Raw genomic sequence first — 17,636 nt, forward strand, 5'->3', positions numbered from 1 at the left:
TCTGAGGTCTCCCACTCTAAGCAGGTGTAACTATTGCTATGAATGTTTTAGGTGTCCCTTTGGAGTTTCTATATGAAGCATATACAAGAAAGCATCAATACACATTCTTAATTTGCCCCTTTTGAAAAAACGTAGCAGGCTACATAATTATGTATCCATTTTTCACTTTGCATATTCTAGATAGCTTTTTATATCAAGACATAGAGTGCTTCTCAATTTTTTTATCTTTAAAATTTATGCTTCGATAGCACCATGGTATTCCTTTATTAGTAATTTACAACATTGATAGTAACCTTAAATCAACTAGTTTGATAGCTTAAATAACATTTAGTATGCCTGACTCTGTGCCAGGGACATTTACATAAGATAATTAAAAATCCTCATTCTGCATATTAAGAATTTGCACATTAAGAATCTAAGGTTCAGAGATTCCATAATTTTCCAAATTAAAAATAGTGTGTAATTCTTGAAGCCAGTTATCTGAACTCATGACCTCTGTTTTCAAGGCCAATATTAATTGGCAGTATGCTTAGAAATCTGAATTGACCAAGCCATTCTCTTCAGCAGTTGCTTTGTATGATTATGTTCATTATTGACTTCCCATGTTGTTGGACTGACTGGTTAGTTCAAGCTCTCAGACTTGTTCCACATATACTTTCTCCCTCAGTGAGGGGCTGGGGAGGCTTAGACACAGGAAAAGTTTGGCAAGACCTGAGTCCCTAAAGCTAAAGAGTAATAGAGTCTCATCACTCACTGTCCAGAGAGGAGAATGTCAGTCTTACCTCCCTCTCAAGGAGAGAGCTTGTTTATGGTGACGGTTCGACTGATTTTTATGTTTCCGTGGTTTACTGTGAAAGAATACATGGGACCAGTGCCATGGGGAGAACGGATAACAAGCATGGTGGTAAAAGCACTTAAGCTGTGGCAGTTTTTTCCCCAGACAACTTTCTGACCAGGGCCTAGAAAGAAATAACTCTTGGGCTGACCACTCAGCAGCAGTTCTGTTTGGAAAGCCAGCTTGTTTGGGGGGTACTATTCCAGATCTTGATAATTCGAGTAACCTACTGGATAGGGGGCCAGGAGTTTTTCATGACGGAATTGTCAAGCTATCAACAAAGTATATCAAATTTTGTTCTATGAACAGTCCCTTCTTGCTCAACCTCCTTTAAGTTACATTTCTTCTGATGCCATATAAAATGGAGGAGCAGGAAGTAGGGATAATTAGCTTTGGGGTTTACCTCCTTATATTTATCTTTAAAATCTGACAACCCATTCATGCGCTGGATATCTCTCTCTGGCTCTTTCAGGTTATTCAAGACAGTCGTTTTCTCCATTTAAATAAAAATCATGTTAGATACTACTAACATACCATAGTCAGCCACCAATATGCAGAATTAGGGAGGGAGGATGCACTTCAGAAACAGAGCCATTGAATTAAGAGGAGAGAATGGTCTGATTCTTAGTAGAAAGTGGCCGAGGAACAGCAAAGTCTAATGTATTTCTGCCCCTTAGATTTGAGGTACCTATCCTGCAGAGCCTACGTCTTGACTCATTTTCCACCATGAAGATTGACATTGCAGGCCTCATAATAGCTGGTGTCCATAGGCCCCTGAGTAGAAGACAGCTCCTGGCACATAATCTCACCACTAACCCTTCTTCTTCAGGCAGCATGCCTTCCTGTGCACATATATTTGAGGATAAGCACTTATGGCATTGAAGTCCTGTACTTACGGCCATTGAACCCTCACATCTGTCTTTGGGGATTACTTTAATAATGATCCTAAAAGTAAAATCATAGAATCATGAGAGTGAAAGATGAGTGCCATACATTGTACCTGTACCCCGACTTTTATCTAGCATCTGTGGAAGGAACTTTTCTATAATGGCATTCATCATTCTAACTTGCTTTTTGGTCACTCTTTTTCTAAGACTAAATTTAGCTTTTCTAGAATCCAGAAAATATAGTAAAAATAAATAAAACCAAAAAAATCAAACTGTAATAGAGATGCCAATAATAGTTAAATGCATCATTTTCTGAAGAGCTTTCTATGGAATATAAGTCCCAATAAGATACTGAATAAAAAACATTATTTCAGTATTTTCTGAACTTAGAGATTTATTTTTCTTTGTCACCTATTAAAATCCCATGGAATATATGAAATAATTTTTTATTTTCTGTGTAAAAATGTGTCATGACTAAGAAAATGTTTAAGGAATGATTGAGCTAGAAAATGAAAGGCTCTTGGGGTTACTTAACCAATACTTAAAATGCTCTACAGAGAGAGGTGGTCTTTCTACTGAAAGAAAAGACCTCTAAAAATTATACTACTTTTGCATATAAAGCTGGGTTGTTAGATGGGTAGTAGGAAAGGGGATACATTGGGTACTGTGAGAACTTGAAGAAATATGTGATATAATTTATTTGGGCAGACAAAACTGAAACACAGGAAACAGTTAAGGCCCAGACAGTGAGACACAGAGAAGTTCAGAGAAAAGGAAGATCAATATGGGCCAGACACTTAGGTTGCTTCCATCTCCTGGCTATTGTAAATAGAGCTGCAATGAACATTTTGGTACACGACTCTTTTTGAATTATGGTTTTCTCAGGGTATATGCCCAGTAGTGGGATTGCTGGGTCGTATAGTAGTTCTATTTGTAGTTTTTTAAGGAACCTCCATACTGTTTTCCATAGTGGCTGTATCAATTTACATTCCCACCAGCAGTGCAAGTGTTCCCTTTTCTCCACACCCTCTCCAGCATTTATTGTTTGTAGATTTTTTGATGATGGCCATTCTGACTGGTGTGAGATGATACCTCATTGTAGTTTTGATTTGCATTTCTCTAATGATTAATGATGTTGAGCATTCTTTCATGTGTTTGTTGGCAATCTGGATATGTTCTTTGGAGAAATGTCTATTTAGGTCTTCTGCTCATTTTTGGATTGGGTTGTTTGTTTTTTTGTTATTGAGCTGCATGACCTGCCTGTAAATTTTGGAAATTAATCCTTTGTCAGTTGCTTCATTTGCAAATATTTTCTCCCATTCTGAGAGTTGTCTTTTGGTCTTGTTTATGGTTTCCTTTGCTGTGAAAAAGCTTTGAAGTTTCATTAGGTCCCATTTGTTTATTTTTGTTTTTATCTCCATTTCTCTAGGAGGTGGGTCAAAAAGGATCTTGCTGTGATTTATGGCATAGAGTGTCCTGCCTGTGTTTTACTCTAAGAGTTTGATAGTTTCTGGCCTTACATTTAGGTCTTTAATCCATTTTGAGCTTATTTTTGTGTATGGTGTTAGGGAGTGATCTAATCTCATACTTTTCCATGTAGCTGTCCAGTTTTCCCAGCACCACTTATTGAAGAGGCTGTCTTTTCTCCACTGTATATTCCTGCCTCCTTTATCAAAGATAAGGTGACCATATGTGCGTGGGTTTATCTCTGGGCTTTCTATCCTGTTAAATTGATCTATATTTGTTTTTGTGCCAGTACCATACTGTCTTGATTACTGTAGCTTTGTAAACAAAATTGAGTTATTTGTAGTGAGGTGGATGGACCTAGAGTCTGTCATACAGAGTGAAGTAAGTCAGAAAGAGAAAAACAAATACCATATGCTAACACATATATATGGAATCTAAGAAAAAAAATAGGTCATGAAGAACCTAGGGGGTAAGACGGGAATAAAGACACAGACCTACACAGAGAATGGACTTGAGGATACGGGGAGGGGAAAGGGTAAGCTGTGACAAAGTGAGAGAGTGGCATGGACATATATACACTAACAAAAGTAAAATAGATAGCTAGTGGGAAGCAGCCGCATAGCACAGGGAGATCAGCTCGGTGCTTTGTGACCACCTAGAGGGGTGGGATAGGGAGAGTGGGAGGGAGGGAGACAGAAGAGGGAAGAGATATGGGAACATATGTATACGTATAACTGATTCACTTTGTCATAAAGCAGAAATTAACACACCATTGTAAAGCAATTATACTCCAATAAAGATGTTAAAAAAAAAAAAAGGGCCAGAATGTTTCTCAACTGGGATGGGGGTAAGGTAGCATGAGAATAACTAGAAAGCTTAAAAAATACACCTGCTTGAGTCATTTTCTTTTCCTTCAGATTCTCAGAGGGGATCTGGAAGGAAGAGTCAGATAGGACACTTGGGCAATTATGCTATGTGCTATTTCTACCATTTCCTTCCCACTACCTGCTGAGTGAGAACCATTGGACTAGAATGAAAAGGAGGTTGTTTGTGGTAAATATGTAGAAAACTTAATGCAGGACACACATCAGGGAGGAAAATGAAGGCAAGCAGAGGAGTTTGGTCATTTTGGCTGGAGAGGTAGATAGGTTGGGATAGGTAGGTAGGTAGATGATTAATAGATAAGTAGGAAACTGTTTAAAATTTTATGTACTTTGTGACATGTTAAAAATGGTGCTTAGGGATGAGTCAAAGAGCAGCAGGGTAATAGAATACATCAGTAAACAAGAGGTTATGAAGTTTTTTGGTTGGAAGGAACTTTTTAACTCCAACTTCAACTCCAACTCTACCTATACAACTTGTTGTATAGGTAGGAAACTGAGAATTCAGAGAGGTTAACTGTTTTATCCAAAATATTTAGTTTATGTCAGATTTATCCAGTAAGCTAGCATATAATCCAAGTATGTAGTGATGAAGACCTGGACAAGGCTGGTGTCTGTAGATATGAAAGATCTTGAAAGTCCGATAAAATACATGTTTCAGAAGAAAAATCAATAGCTCTTGGATCACCCATTGGTTTTTTAAGAATGAGGAAGTAATTAAAAAACAGGGTCCTTACCATTTAAACATTGAGGAGTCCTTCAGTAAGCTTTAAAAACGTATTTCTAAACTTGGACCTATCATTTAAGAAACTTTCCTAGAAGAAAATTGGCATGTGCTTCACACGGTGTCTTAAAAATGACTTACCTTTTTAAGATTACTGTTGCATTTTAGTATTGTAATCCCTTAGAGGCTTCAAAACTTTTTTTTTTTTTGGCCTGCTAAAAACATTGATGTGTTTTCATTCTTGTTCGAGAAAGGAACAATAATTATTCATGTTTTCCAGGTAACTAAGCAAGACAAGAACCTCATAAAGCCTCTTTATGACAGATACAGAATTATCAAGCAAATCTTGTCCACGCCTTCCCTTATTCCAACAATTGTAAGTCGGGATGTTTGCATTAACTAGAAATCTGTCCTTGTGCTTTGTATTGATGTTTAGTTAGGGAGGCAGCACCATGAGAGTTATAAAGGAGCCTTCTTTGCAAGATATGCTGCTAACAAGGCCAGTTGTTTTTTCACAAAGTAGAAACGTGGTCTCCCTCAACTCTAGTACTATACTTAACAGTGGCTGATAATTAGAACTATTGTGAAACAGGAATAGATAGCAATTCTATCTTTGAAGCCGGTTATTACACTTGCTTTCGTTGCTTGGGTGAGGAGAACAACTGATGGATTTTAGTTTGGCATTACCTAATTTACAACAACACAGCTAGACAGAACAGAGCTGTTCTAGTCTATGTGTTGTTAATTCTTCTCCTTTAATAATAAAATTGATAGTATGTTCCTTGATATAATGCAGCATTTGTTTTTGGTACCATTTGACCATCTCTGTGCAAGATATAAGTAGATTTATTTCAATAGAAAATATGAATACTGAAACTGAGTTAGACTACTTTTAATAAAGAATGATTTATGGGAATACAGAACTTGAAAAGCACCACACATCCTACTCCATCAATATTAGAACAGTCACTTGCTCAAGATATCAATATTAAAAGAAATATTAACAAATTCAAATTTAAGTATACTTTAGTACATTTATATTTTCACAGCTCTAAAGACAAAGACAATAGTGATTCATACTCTTTGAAATTTTCCAATTAAGGAAGCATAATTTAAAATGGGGTATGATTTTCAGATTTCCTTGCAAGAAAATCTTTTGGTTGTGATAAGCATTACCTGAACGGGTTAAGCAGTAACTCGATTTTGTTTTGGCCTTCATAGAGCTCTTCCCTGAATTTGTCAATTATCTGAGTATTCTCTGTATCTGAAAGTGGCCCACACCAGGACCTGATTTGGGGTATTACTGGATGACAAAAGAAGTCTATGGTCCATCTCATCCTAACCCATATAACTGTTAAGAAGCTGGGGCCCAGAAGGCCTGGGTGAAAGGGAAGAATTACTAGGCAATGCAGCCCAGATCGGAACATATCCTAGACGTCTGTGCCTGCTTTGGCCCAGCAGAGAGATCTGAACTTGGTGAGCATTTTAGCCCAGGATGGGTGCTTCTTTGCTCATTAACTTCTGCAAGTTTTTGATGCAACTGAGCAAGAGTTCCTCTTGGTTGCTTTCTTCTTGATTCCCAGTAGGCACAGGGATCATCTACTGTTTTCATTGTGTTTATTTATGGTTCCCCTTCCTGGTTTTGCCTCCTGAAGAGGCACTTAGCATTTTGTAACTTTATTTAATTCTTCCTATGATAAGCAGGAGGAAGAAGACTCTGATGAAGACTGTCCACAGGGAAGCCAACAACTTTCTTTGCCAAACCCAGCATCCCACCTTCCTATTGGCGACCACCTCACCTACTCTAATGAGACTGAGCCTGTTAGGCTCCTGCTACCAGATGAAAAGAAAGAAATCAAACAACCAGCTCTCTCCATGTCCAATTTACATGAGGCCACCATGTGAGTGTGACTCCTCAGTGTGGAGTCTCCTTTAACTCCTTCTGGTCTGGGGGACATTATATGTTCGTACACACAAAATGCAGAAGAGCTAGTACACGCTCTAAAAAATGCTATCCAGCAGAAAGCATAATCTGGTTATCCTTTTAACAGGAAAATTGAGACGACAAAGCCATGAGGAACCAAGGCTCCCAATAAGGTCCCAAGGATGTCATAAATGCTAATGGTCCATTTGCTACACTTGCACATCTTTTCAGCAGGGTCTGGCACCAATCTAATGCTTGGCAGTGTGTAAAGCAGAGCTGGCCTTTGAAAATGCTGGACCAAAAGGAATTGGGATCCTGTGCTGGGTCAGCAGTTGTCAGGGCCTTTATCTTAGTCTATTCTATTTAGATAAAATGGTTTCTCCAGACTGGGACTTAAGTAAATGAGCTGACATTTTTCTCCTCATGGCCACTCAGTCAGGAGCCATTTGGATTTTCATTAGTAGTAGTATTGTTGTTATTATCATTATTCAGTAGCTGACACTCCTCTTGATCATTTGGCCTTCTTTGGTTTGTATATTACAGGCCAGATCATGAGATTTTCTTTAACATGTATAATAGTGTGGTGAGTATATGCCCCAAGATAGGGATGGAGTCCCCATAAATATGAGGCAAGACCAAGCACTAGGTTGCAAGCTGAGATTTTAGTGTGCATATATCAGCTGGTACCCCAGTTTCAGCCCAGAGAAGAGTGACCTGTTTGGAAGCAGAACATCAATCCTTCCTTCTTCCCTCCCCTTCCTCCTCTTTCCCTCCCTCCCTGGCTCCCTCTCTCCTTTTCTTCTTCCCTCCTTTTCTTCTCTTTCTTTCTTGGTTGGTTGGCTGGCTGGCTGGCTGTTCTAAAGCAGCTGTTCTTAACTTCTTGGGGGGTGTTGGACTTTTTTGAAAGCAATGGAATTTTTTACTTTTTAGAAAATGCCCATATATCATTTCAGGGAGTTCACAAACTTTCTGGAACCAGACACAAGTTCCCCAGATAAAAATTCCTGCTCTGAAGTATATGACTTTTCTCTCTTGTCTTAGAATGAAGTGAGTAGAATCTGTGACATAAGTATAGCTTTCTCTGGGTCTTTGTTTCATTCCTAAGGGTTTTGCCATTCCCTCTATACTTTAGGTTAAGGGTAGAATTTTCTTTCAAATCTCTCCCTTTTGTGCCTCTTATGTTTAGTCTATCACCAAATACTGATGAGTATTCCTCCAAAATGTCTGTCTCTCCCCCATGTATTCATGTGGCCTTTACCCTCACCACTTATTATAATGGACTCAGTCTGCTTGCCTCCTGTCTGCCCTTTCCATTTTCCTAGGACATTATTTTCATCAAGTAATGTTCTCAGTGATGTGCTCCCCTATGGTCACGCTCTACATGTGTCATATTTATTCAAAAGACACACTTCTAGGCAGAACACTTCTGTATCATAATATGCTTTTGCTAAATCGGTAACTCTGCTCATGATGAGCTCTCAGTTATGCCAGAGCGTATATATTTTACCTGATACAGGCCTGTACTTCTTGACCATCTCCGAGAAACTAGGGCTGACAAGAAGAGACTTCGGAAAGCCTTAAGAGAATTTGAGGAACAGTTTTTTAAACAAACAGGAAGGTAAGTGTGGGCAGAGATATTTTTTAAGCTAATATTTCCTAGAGAACTGCTGTTAAGAGTGAGCTGTAATTTTTTCAGGAACAGTGACTTTATATAAGACATAAATAATTTCCAAAGTGACTTAGACCCAGGATTTGTCTAATGCAACATTTGGGTAGTATCATTATTGGGTATGTTTTATGGGAGGCTGTAACTATCAAGTATGAGACAGCAAAGCTTTAAAAAATAAAAGATCAACTCCCCAAATCCCTAACTTTGCATAATAAATCTCATTACAATTGAATGTACCTAAACCTTTAAAAAAAACTATAATATTTAATGTTTCATCCCATATAACTTCTTTGTTCTTGGTTACTTAGTTCTACAGGTTACTCCCTACTTTATTAAATAATTCTTCATTTGCTTTAAATATATTCTTTAAGCTTCAGGATCTGCCCTTAATTATTTTATTTCAGGATTTGGTCAAGAGTTCATTCCTATTCTTTCTATCCCTTAAATAAATGTTTAGCTATATCCTCTCTTTTTCTGTGTCAACCCAGTCTCACTATGCACTCCATTAGTTTCTTCTAAATTTTGGTGTATTGTGAACAAAATTATATATTTGCATATATATAAAATCATGAGAAAAGGATTATTAATCTAGTTCTGGAAGAGACAGAGACAAGCCAATTAGCTATCCTGAGCCTGTTTCCACAGTTGGAAGAGGAAATACTTAGAGTTCCTGGGATAACTTTGGGAAGCTATAGTTGTCGTGTGGAACGTCAGTCTTTAAAAAAATTTTAAAGGGTGTAACTTTGCCAAAGTCACGGAGTTATTAGGGTGGCAGAGGTAGGAGTCTGTGATACACTGGCTCCTCAGTATTCTTCTCCATCTAGGTATCTGCCTTTCTTGAATCGCTTTGATTTCAGCAGCCTGAGGGCTGCCCTGATGGAGAAGAGACTGTTTTCTAAAAGCATCCTGAAAGTTTGGTCTACTCACCTCTTAGTCAGTAACTTTCTATTTCAGTCCTCCAGGGCTGTTCACTAGGACTGGACCTCTCAAACATTTTGCATTTAGCAAGTACAGATGTAACCCACCTAGTTTTCTAGTGGAATCTTCAAGTTGACTGTTATAAGTCCAAGTTACTTACCTTTCTGCTGATGTTATCTAGTGAGAAATGTTACACAGTTGTTAAATTTAGAATATAAAACATAATTTGTTTTCTTTTTCCATTTCCATTTTTTCCTTTACAAAATTTCCATACAACTTTTACATTTTTTTTAACCTATCTGAACCCAGAAATTTAAAGAGTTTGAGAACTTCCCAGTATGTTAACTAGTCCTGCCAAATGGGTCTGCAATGGAACTTGGCATGCCTTTGATATACAGGGAAGTTAGTTATGTTATGTGTATGGCATTCTAATGCACCAGTGAGTCCTAAACTCACTTCAGATATGCCTAATACTTGATTGAGGTTATATGCCCTCTTGTGGTAATACACTTAAACTAAATGCAGAAGTAGTGCTATATTACAAGTAAAATCAAATGGTTGAATGGCTAGGAAATATGGATCTTGTTTTCCTAAAATATTTCATTGGGAAGGGTTAACTGTACATAGCTAAAATAACCAGGCAAATGGATTACTAAAAATTTTAAGGTACTATAAGTGTTCTTGGTAATATTCATCATGTGAGAAGCATAATTATCTAGATATGACATTAACAGTTATGAGCCAGGAACTGTGCTAAACACTTCAGTATGTTTTATATAATGAGAAAACTGCTTAAGGAAATACTTAGCAAAAATTTTCACTCTAGCCAATGAACTCTTGTTTATTAGCTAAAATGGAGTATGAAGGACCAGGGACAATTGCATAATAGCTTATACTATTTCCCTATAAATTAGAACATTTCTTCACTTAGATATGTTAACACAAATTAAGGTGGTATTTAGACACCCAGTTGATAAGTTTGGCTCAGAATACTGAAGGGAGGCAAAGCAATTATGTTAAATAATTGAGACAGCATTTAAGAGGAACCGTGTCCAAAGATTTGTGTGCTGTTCTGAGTTCTGAACTAGAAATTTCAGGGCAGTATATGTAGTGTTAAAACATAAGTAGGTAACTGCATTCATAGGGAATCTTTATAGATTAGCTGTTCTTTTATTTGGAAGTAATATAAATGTATCTTTATCAGTACTGGGAAAAGAGAAGGGGTGTAGGTAAAATATTAAGTGTTTTCAGCCATACTAATACTGGAGAGTATCTGTATTTATATTCAGTGGCAATTGTGGTGACCTCACCTGTGTACCCACCCCTTGTATTTCAAAGTCATGGTTGGAAATATTTTAAAAGCAGTTGGCCATCTTAACAAAGGAGGAAAGACCCTTCTGAGATCCTGAAGTAACTACTTTCCTTTAGAAAACATATCCTGGCGATGTATTTTTCTGGGAAGGCAATGGTTTTAACTCCAGATGCTATCCAATTATTCTTCAAAATAAGTGTCAAGAACATCTGGTAGTTAGAAGTCATATGTATAAAAATATGTGCATCATATGCCTAGTCTTAGTACAAATAGTGTGCAAAGAGGACCACTGAAATTTAGACTCAAATTCCTTAAAAAAACTTCTCAGTGATTCTTCTACTATACATTAGCAGAGTTAGGTATTATAATTACAGGAAAACTTAGAAATATTTCATGTTTGTAAGGTTAACTACTTAGTTTCTTCTCCTATTACCATAAATTTATAAGTTATTTCTGTTAATGTAATTTCTGTTGTATCTTTAAGTTAATATTTTAAAATGCAACTATCACTGTAAGGGCTGAACATTCTACACAGGCATGGATCATGGGAGAATGACTAGATAAGAATGCCTTGAGGGCTCTGGTTTTTATTTCCCTCGGAACTTTTCACTTGCCCCAACGTTATATGTTTATGCGCTGGATATATTTGCAAAACACTTAAAATATTTAACTTCTCAGAGTACTGTTACATTGAAACCTAGTAACATGTGGAAGAGGGAGTGAATGAAGGTAAAAGGAAGGGAAAAAAAGACATGATGAAAAAATCAAGTGGAAACTGCTACCCTGTACTTTTCTCATGTAAGAGTTAGAAAAGGATTTTTAATGACTTGGTTCATTATTAACTAATGGACGATATTTTCTTTTTTGCAGAAGTCCACAAAAGGAAGATAGGATACCAATGGCAGATGAGTACTACGAATACAAGCATATAAAAGCCAAACTGAGACTATTAGAGGTCCTCATCAGCAAGCAAGATGTGGCCAAAACTATTTGAGGTTCAGGAAATGTTTGTGATCACTTTGACCCAAGATAAGTCAAGTTTATTTTCCTCTGCCGTTCTTGCTAAGTAGTTATGACAAATGAAAATTGAAGCACTTTAGTGTATTAGCTGTTTTTAAGAATGGATGGCAAGTGTAATTATAAATGAGTAGAAGGGATTAAAAAGGGAAGAGATACAACAAGGAACAGTATAATTGGAAAATAAAATTCAGTCTTCTCCAGGCCAGGGAGAAAATGCACAGTCAATATAATTATTTCAGAAAACATCTATTTTATCAAATCTAAATAACACAAAGCATCCACCTGTTAAATGGGCTACTGGTTAAGAAAGTCTACTTAGTGTCCAAAGATTGCTTATATTGACATATGGAAAAGAGCATAATTTTAAAAAATCAGTAAGAGGAAGAAAAGAAACTTTATTTTATGTAGGAAGGAATACAGCTAGTAAGAATGTAATTTATTTGAAACTTCTAATAGATTTTTAAGTGATAAAAAAAATCTACTACCTTGTTCCTTAAATCTGCTAGGCTTTCAGCACCCTAAAATATACGAGAATGTGTCACTGATAATTTTTTATTTCTATATAAAAATAGCACATTATTTTATCTGTTACTTAAAATTTTACATTTCTGATTACCAAAGTTCATTCTGATAGCATGTACTTTGTGAATTATCTTTGTCTCTATAACAGATGTTTATATTAAAATAAAATATTATATTAAAATTTGAAAATAGGTATTTTGGATAGATGTGTCTGTAGTATATAATCTAATGTGATCATAGTTATGATTGCTAATCTTTGTTTACTATAAGATTATATAACTATTTTTCCATTGGAAATTTTTTTTTTAATGTTCCAAGGTCTATACTTTGTGAAGTCAAAAAACTTTCCCATGAACTATATAGTTGTTCTCCATTCTGTATAAAATGAAAGGTTTAGAAATTGTTGCTATGACACCTTGGGAAAGAAGCCAGGATATTTTATTTGCTTCATCCACTTTAGCGTGTGCAGTTTTGTACTAAACCAATCACCTGTTTATTACTTTTGCTTTTGTAAAACTAAGTAAGAGGTCTACATTTTCTCTTGTACCAACCATGTTTATATTTCTCTTTTCTGTAATGTTTAAGCATGGTGTTGAACACATTCACACTTTCACATAGTTTGGATGGGAAGAATATTGACTATTTCTGAAGCAGACTATTTCAGAGGCTTGTTGTTTTCTCTGTATTTACCTGATATTTTATAAATCAGAATAATGTCCTTCATAAATTTGTTTAATTAAAGTCATCTACTTGTAACAGAACAGATACACAACTATTTGAGGTTTACAAACTACATCTTTGATAAGGGAAATGGTTTCGTGACATGTATACAATTGCTATTAAAATGTAACTCTATATATTCTATAAGATTGTAAATATTTTATACAATACAAATAAAATATTTTTCTATTATATTTATTATGTTGAAACACAGTAGTTGTTTCCTGTTAGCTAATATAAATAACATAAATAACACTGTCAAACAACAAGTTGGAAGTGCTGACAATTCTAGGCTTCAAGATTTAATTCATGCTGCAATTACACCCTTTCATGCGGTTTGGAATAATCCCAATATTTGCTCAGTAGATTAAAATGAGTGCATATTTAAACACCATTTATAAGCCATTATTTTCCATTACTTTGTATTTTGCTAAAGCAGTTTATATAATTGGTTATGTTTGGCATAAAGGAAAAATTAAAACATTGCAGCATCTAGGCAACAGAGTGTCAGAAGGACAACTTAGGATATTTCGGCATTGAAAGGAGGGGGAAGGGTAGGGAATAGGAAACACTAAAACAGCTCTGAATGAAATTTGATAAGTGGCAGTTTGCTTTTGGTGAGAGCGGCATGTGCATGCTTCAGTGGAAGACATCTGGTGATGAAAATGGACAACAGAGGATCAGTGCTCCTAAGGGAAGAAAGGGGACTAAGAAAAGTGGGCATTAACGTCCAACACTAATATTACAGGTTTTGCAGCTGGGATCTTTCTTTGCATTTGCAGTAGATAAACTCATAAGCTGATGACCAGTGATTTCTGCCACAGTGCCTAGAGAAAGATCCACAGGGTCAGTGTAAATGACTTCTAAAATGACATCCTGGGCATGGTGGTAAACCAGCATCCCATCTTCTTCTCTGCAGGTCAAAAATTTATTATCCTTGGAATTTAGTTGAGGAAGGCGCTGCTTACAAAATTCATCTCCTGGTGATCCCACAGGGGCAATGACAAGAATCACATAATGATAAGCAGTGTACATACAGTAGAAGTCCCCAAAGTATAAGTTAGTATTGGGGTTAAAAAGTTTTTCTGCTGTAATCTCAAACCTGTATCTTCCATAAGGTGAATCCTGGGGTGGCTTCCCAGTATTGAATTCAGTGCTGCAGCTGAAGAAGATGCCTTCTAATTTTCCACTGATAGGAGAGCCATGGCTACCACTGTTATCCTTGACAGAGGGCTGCATAGCATTCCCATGATGTTCTCTGCAAGAGAAAATAAATGGTCACTGCTTGGTATGACAGTGGTAAAGCTACTGATTTACAGAGTTTAATGGTGATAGGCCTAAAGGTCTACTGTCTACTATTAAAAGCCTGAGTGCTCATCCATCCTACCATCAGATCAAGGAGAATGCATTGTTTAACATTTCCTATAGAAGGCTAAATTTTAGCCTTGACTCTAAGGTAAGGATGCTCTGCTACAAACCTCAGAGGTCTTTTACATAATAAATTTCCTGACCAGGAAAACCAAAGTGAAATTAGAAATCTTATGGCTGAAACCACATCCATTATATGCCTACTGGATTTCAGAAGTGGCTTGGTGAAGAGAATACTGGATTAACAATACTGGTTAAATATGTTGAATGTTTCTTTAAAGTATGCCAGAATTTAGATCTAAAATGAATGTTGTCCATGTACATTGGTACAAAAGCATCTTGTTTCTTTTTTTGCTTTAGTTTTTTTTTTTACCCAGACACAGTTTACTAATCAGGCCCTCTTGCCTACATTTTCCTTACAACAGAGCTGGTTATCTCCCTTTACCCCACTCTCAGATCTATTCTCTACCCTTTTCACCTTCCACTGTGGGCTAGGACTGTATCATCCAGTTCTTCCTGTTCCTTGGTCCCTTCCATTTCAGTTATACCAATGGGAGGCACAGTAAGAAAAATGGAAGGGTATCCCATGCTCTTGGATTGGAAGAATTAATATTGTTAAAATGGCCATACTATTCAAAGCCATCTACAGATTTAATGTGATCCCTATCAAATTACCCATGACATTTTTCACAGAACTGGAACAAATAATCCTAAAATTTATATGGAACCATAAAAGACCCAGAATTGCCAAAGCAATCCTGAGGAAAAAGAACAAAGCTGGAGGCATAACCCTCCCACACTTCAGACAATACTACAAAGTTACAGTAATCAGAACAGCATGGTATTGGCACAAAAACAGACATATGGATCAATGGAAGAGAACAGAGATCCCAGAAATAAACCCACACACCTACAGTCAATTAATCTTTGACACAGGAAGCAAGAATACATAATGGAGAAAAGAGTCTCTTCAGCAAGTGGCATTGGGAAAGCTTGACAGGCTCATGTAAATCAATGAAGTTAGAACACTGCCTCACACCATACACAAAAATAAATGCAAACTGGCTTAAAGACTTAAATATAAGACAGGACACCTTAAAACTCCTAGAAGAGATCATAGGCAAAACATTTTGTGATGTAAATTGTACCAATGCTTTCCTATGTCAGTCTCCTAAGGCAATAGAAATAAAAGCAAAGATAAACAAATGGGACCTAATCAAACTTATAAGCTTTTGCACAGCAAAGGAAATCAAAAACAAAATGAAAAGACAACCTACAGACTGGGAAACAAATATTTGCAAACAATGTGACTGACAAGGGCTTAATTTCCAAAATATACAAACATCTCATACAACAACAATAAAGAACAAACAACCCAATAAAAAAAAATAGGCAGAAGATCTAAATAGACATTTCTCCAAAGAAGCATACAGATGGCACATGAACATATGCTCAATGTCACTAATTATCAGAGAAATGCAAATCAAAACTACAATGAGATATCACCTCACACCAGTCAGAATGGCCATCATCAAAATGTCTACAAACAATAAATGGTGGTGGGGTGTGGAGAAAAGGGAACCCTTCTACTCTGTTGGTGGGAATGTAAATTGGTACAGCCACTATGGAGAACAGTATGGAGGTTCCTTAAAAAACTAAAAATAGAGTTGGCATATGATCCAGCAATCCCACTTCTGGGCATATAACTGGAAAAGATGAAAAAAATATTTTACACCTGAAGACAAGAAGCCACAATGAGTCGGTTGGAGGGGCGCTTCTGTGGTATAATCAAATCCCATACCCTTTGGAGACCCACAAATTGGAAAATAATTATATCCCAAAGCTTCTCCCACAGTAGTGATAGTTCTGAGCCCCAGGTCAGGCTTCATAGCCTGAGGGTCTGGCATCAGAAGGAGCCTCAAGAGCATTTGGCTTTGAAGGCCAGCAGGGCTTGAGCGCAGGAGCTCCACAGGACTGGGAGAAATAGAAACTGCACTCTTGGAGGGTGCACACAAGATTTCCCGTACACTGGGTCCCAGAACAAAGCAGTGAGTCCACAGGAGCCTGGGCTAGACCACCCTGTGTGTTGTGGAGGGTCTCCTGGGGAGGTGTGGGTTGGCTGTGGTGCAGAGGAGGGGCAAGGAGACTGGAGGTGGAGGCCCCATAAAATATTGATTGGCACGAGCTCTCCGAGAGGTGGCCATTTGGGCACTGAGACCTGGCTCCACCCAACAGCCTGCAGGCTCCAGTGCTGGGATGCCTCAGGCCAAACAACCAGCAAAGGGAGAACACAGCCCCAACCATCAGCAGACAGGCTGCCTAAAGTTGTACTGAGCTCACAGCCACTTTAAACACACCCCTTGACATGGCCCTGTCAACCAGAGGGACAACACACAGTCCCACACACCAGTGGGCAGGCAGCAGTCCCTCCCTCCAGGAAACCTGCACAAGCCCCTGACCCAAACTCACCCACAAGGGTGCAAACACCAGAAGTAAGAGAAACTACGATCCTGCAGCCTGCGGAAAGGAGACCGCAAACACAGAAAAGTCAGACAAAACGAGACGGCAGAGGAGTATATTCCAGATGAAGGAACAAGATAAAAACCCAGAAGAACAAGTAAGTGAAGTGGAGTTAGGCAATCTTCCCCCAAAATAATTCAGCGTAAAGATGATCCAAGATCTTAGAAAAAGAATGGAGGCACAGATCGAGAAGACACAAGAAATGTTTAACAAGTCCTAGAAGATTTAAAGAAAATCAAGATCCACTGATGCTAATATGGCTTCAGTTAATAGAGCTTTTTAAAAAAGCAATGTTGAAAAACTGTACCCATGCCTTGGCAAGTATATATTTTATATATATATGTATATATACTGCATCAAAATATAACTCACATGAATTTTACAACTATCATAGAAAATCCAACAAAGGTAAATTTCCTTGTTAGTAAATACATCTTTTATACTAGTATATTGGAATCAATCATACAATAATTTTTTTCCATTTTCCATGCTCCCCGTCTTTATCTTTTTTCTTCTTGGAAGAATTTTTGAAGACAGATGGAGCAAATTCTAGAGTATCTAAGGTCCTGAAAACAGGTCAATTCCCACCCAAAGGACAGAGAAAAATCAGAGAAATAGTGACCTCCAGTGGCCACCTAAAATAGACACTGGTAATGTTCCGGGAATCTAAACCTAGTACCAAACATGTATTTATTTATTCTATTGATGTATTATTTACTGTTAAACAAAATAGCAACTGTGGATCTTTTTTATTTCTAATTTTATGCTTAACAAATATAAAGAAGTACCTTTTTTGTTAAGTCATATATGGTCATTCCCATTCAACAGTTGACAAGTATAATAATTTGTGTTCTATCTCTCAGCTCATA

General features: G+C 37.2%; 2 protein-coding genes across 11 annotated transcripts in view; one reads left to right on the forward strand and one right to left on the reverse strand.

The window, feature by feature from the left end:
* The window catches only part of FAM13C (family with sequence similarity 13 member C), a 149,297-nt gene extending 136,209 nt beyond the window's left edge, over nt 1-13,088 (forward strand). For 8 of the 9 annotated variants that reach the window (XM_060286349.2, XM_060286350.1, XM_030843969.2 and 5 more), the window contains 4 exons: nt 5,075-5,170; nt 6,496-6,695; nt 8,235-8,336; nt 11,488-13,088. In XM_060286349.2, the coding sequence (XP_060142332.1) occupies nt 5,075-5,170; nt 6,496-6,695; nt 8,235-8,336; nt 11,488-11,611 (522 nt within the window). In that variant the 3' untranslated portion in view covers nt 11,612-13,088. The remainder of the gene's footprint in view (nt 1-5,074; nt 5,171-6,495; nt 6,696-8,234; nt 8,337-11,487) is intronic. The other variant, XM_030843962.2, reaches the window with a different exon arrangement.
* A 305-nt stretch (nt 13,089-13,393) lies between these two features.
* Nucleotides 13,394-17,636, reverse strand: part of PHYHIPL (phytanoyl-CoA 2-hydroxylase interacting protein like) — a 91,750-nt gene continuing 87,507 nt past the window's right edge. For both annotated transcript variants that reach the window (XM_060286351.1, XM_030843976.2), the window contains one exon: nt 13,394-14,137. In XM_060286351.1, the coding sequence (XP_060142334.1) occupies nt 13,603-14,137 (535 nt within the window). In that variant the 3' untranslated portion in view covers nt 13,394-13,602. The remainder of the gene's footprint in view (nt 14,138-17,636) is intronic.

Source organism: Globicephala melas, chromosome 16 (assembly GCF_963455315.2).
Source record: "Globicephala melas chromosome 16, mGloMel1.2, whole genome shotgun sequence".
In the NCBI taxonomy this organism is placed as follows: domain Eukaryota; kingdom Metazoa; phylum Chordata; class Mammalia; order Artiodactyla; family Delphinidae; genus Globicephala; species Globicephala melas.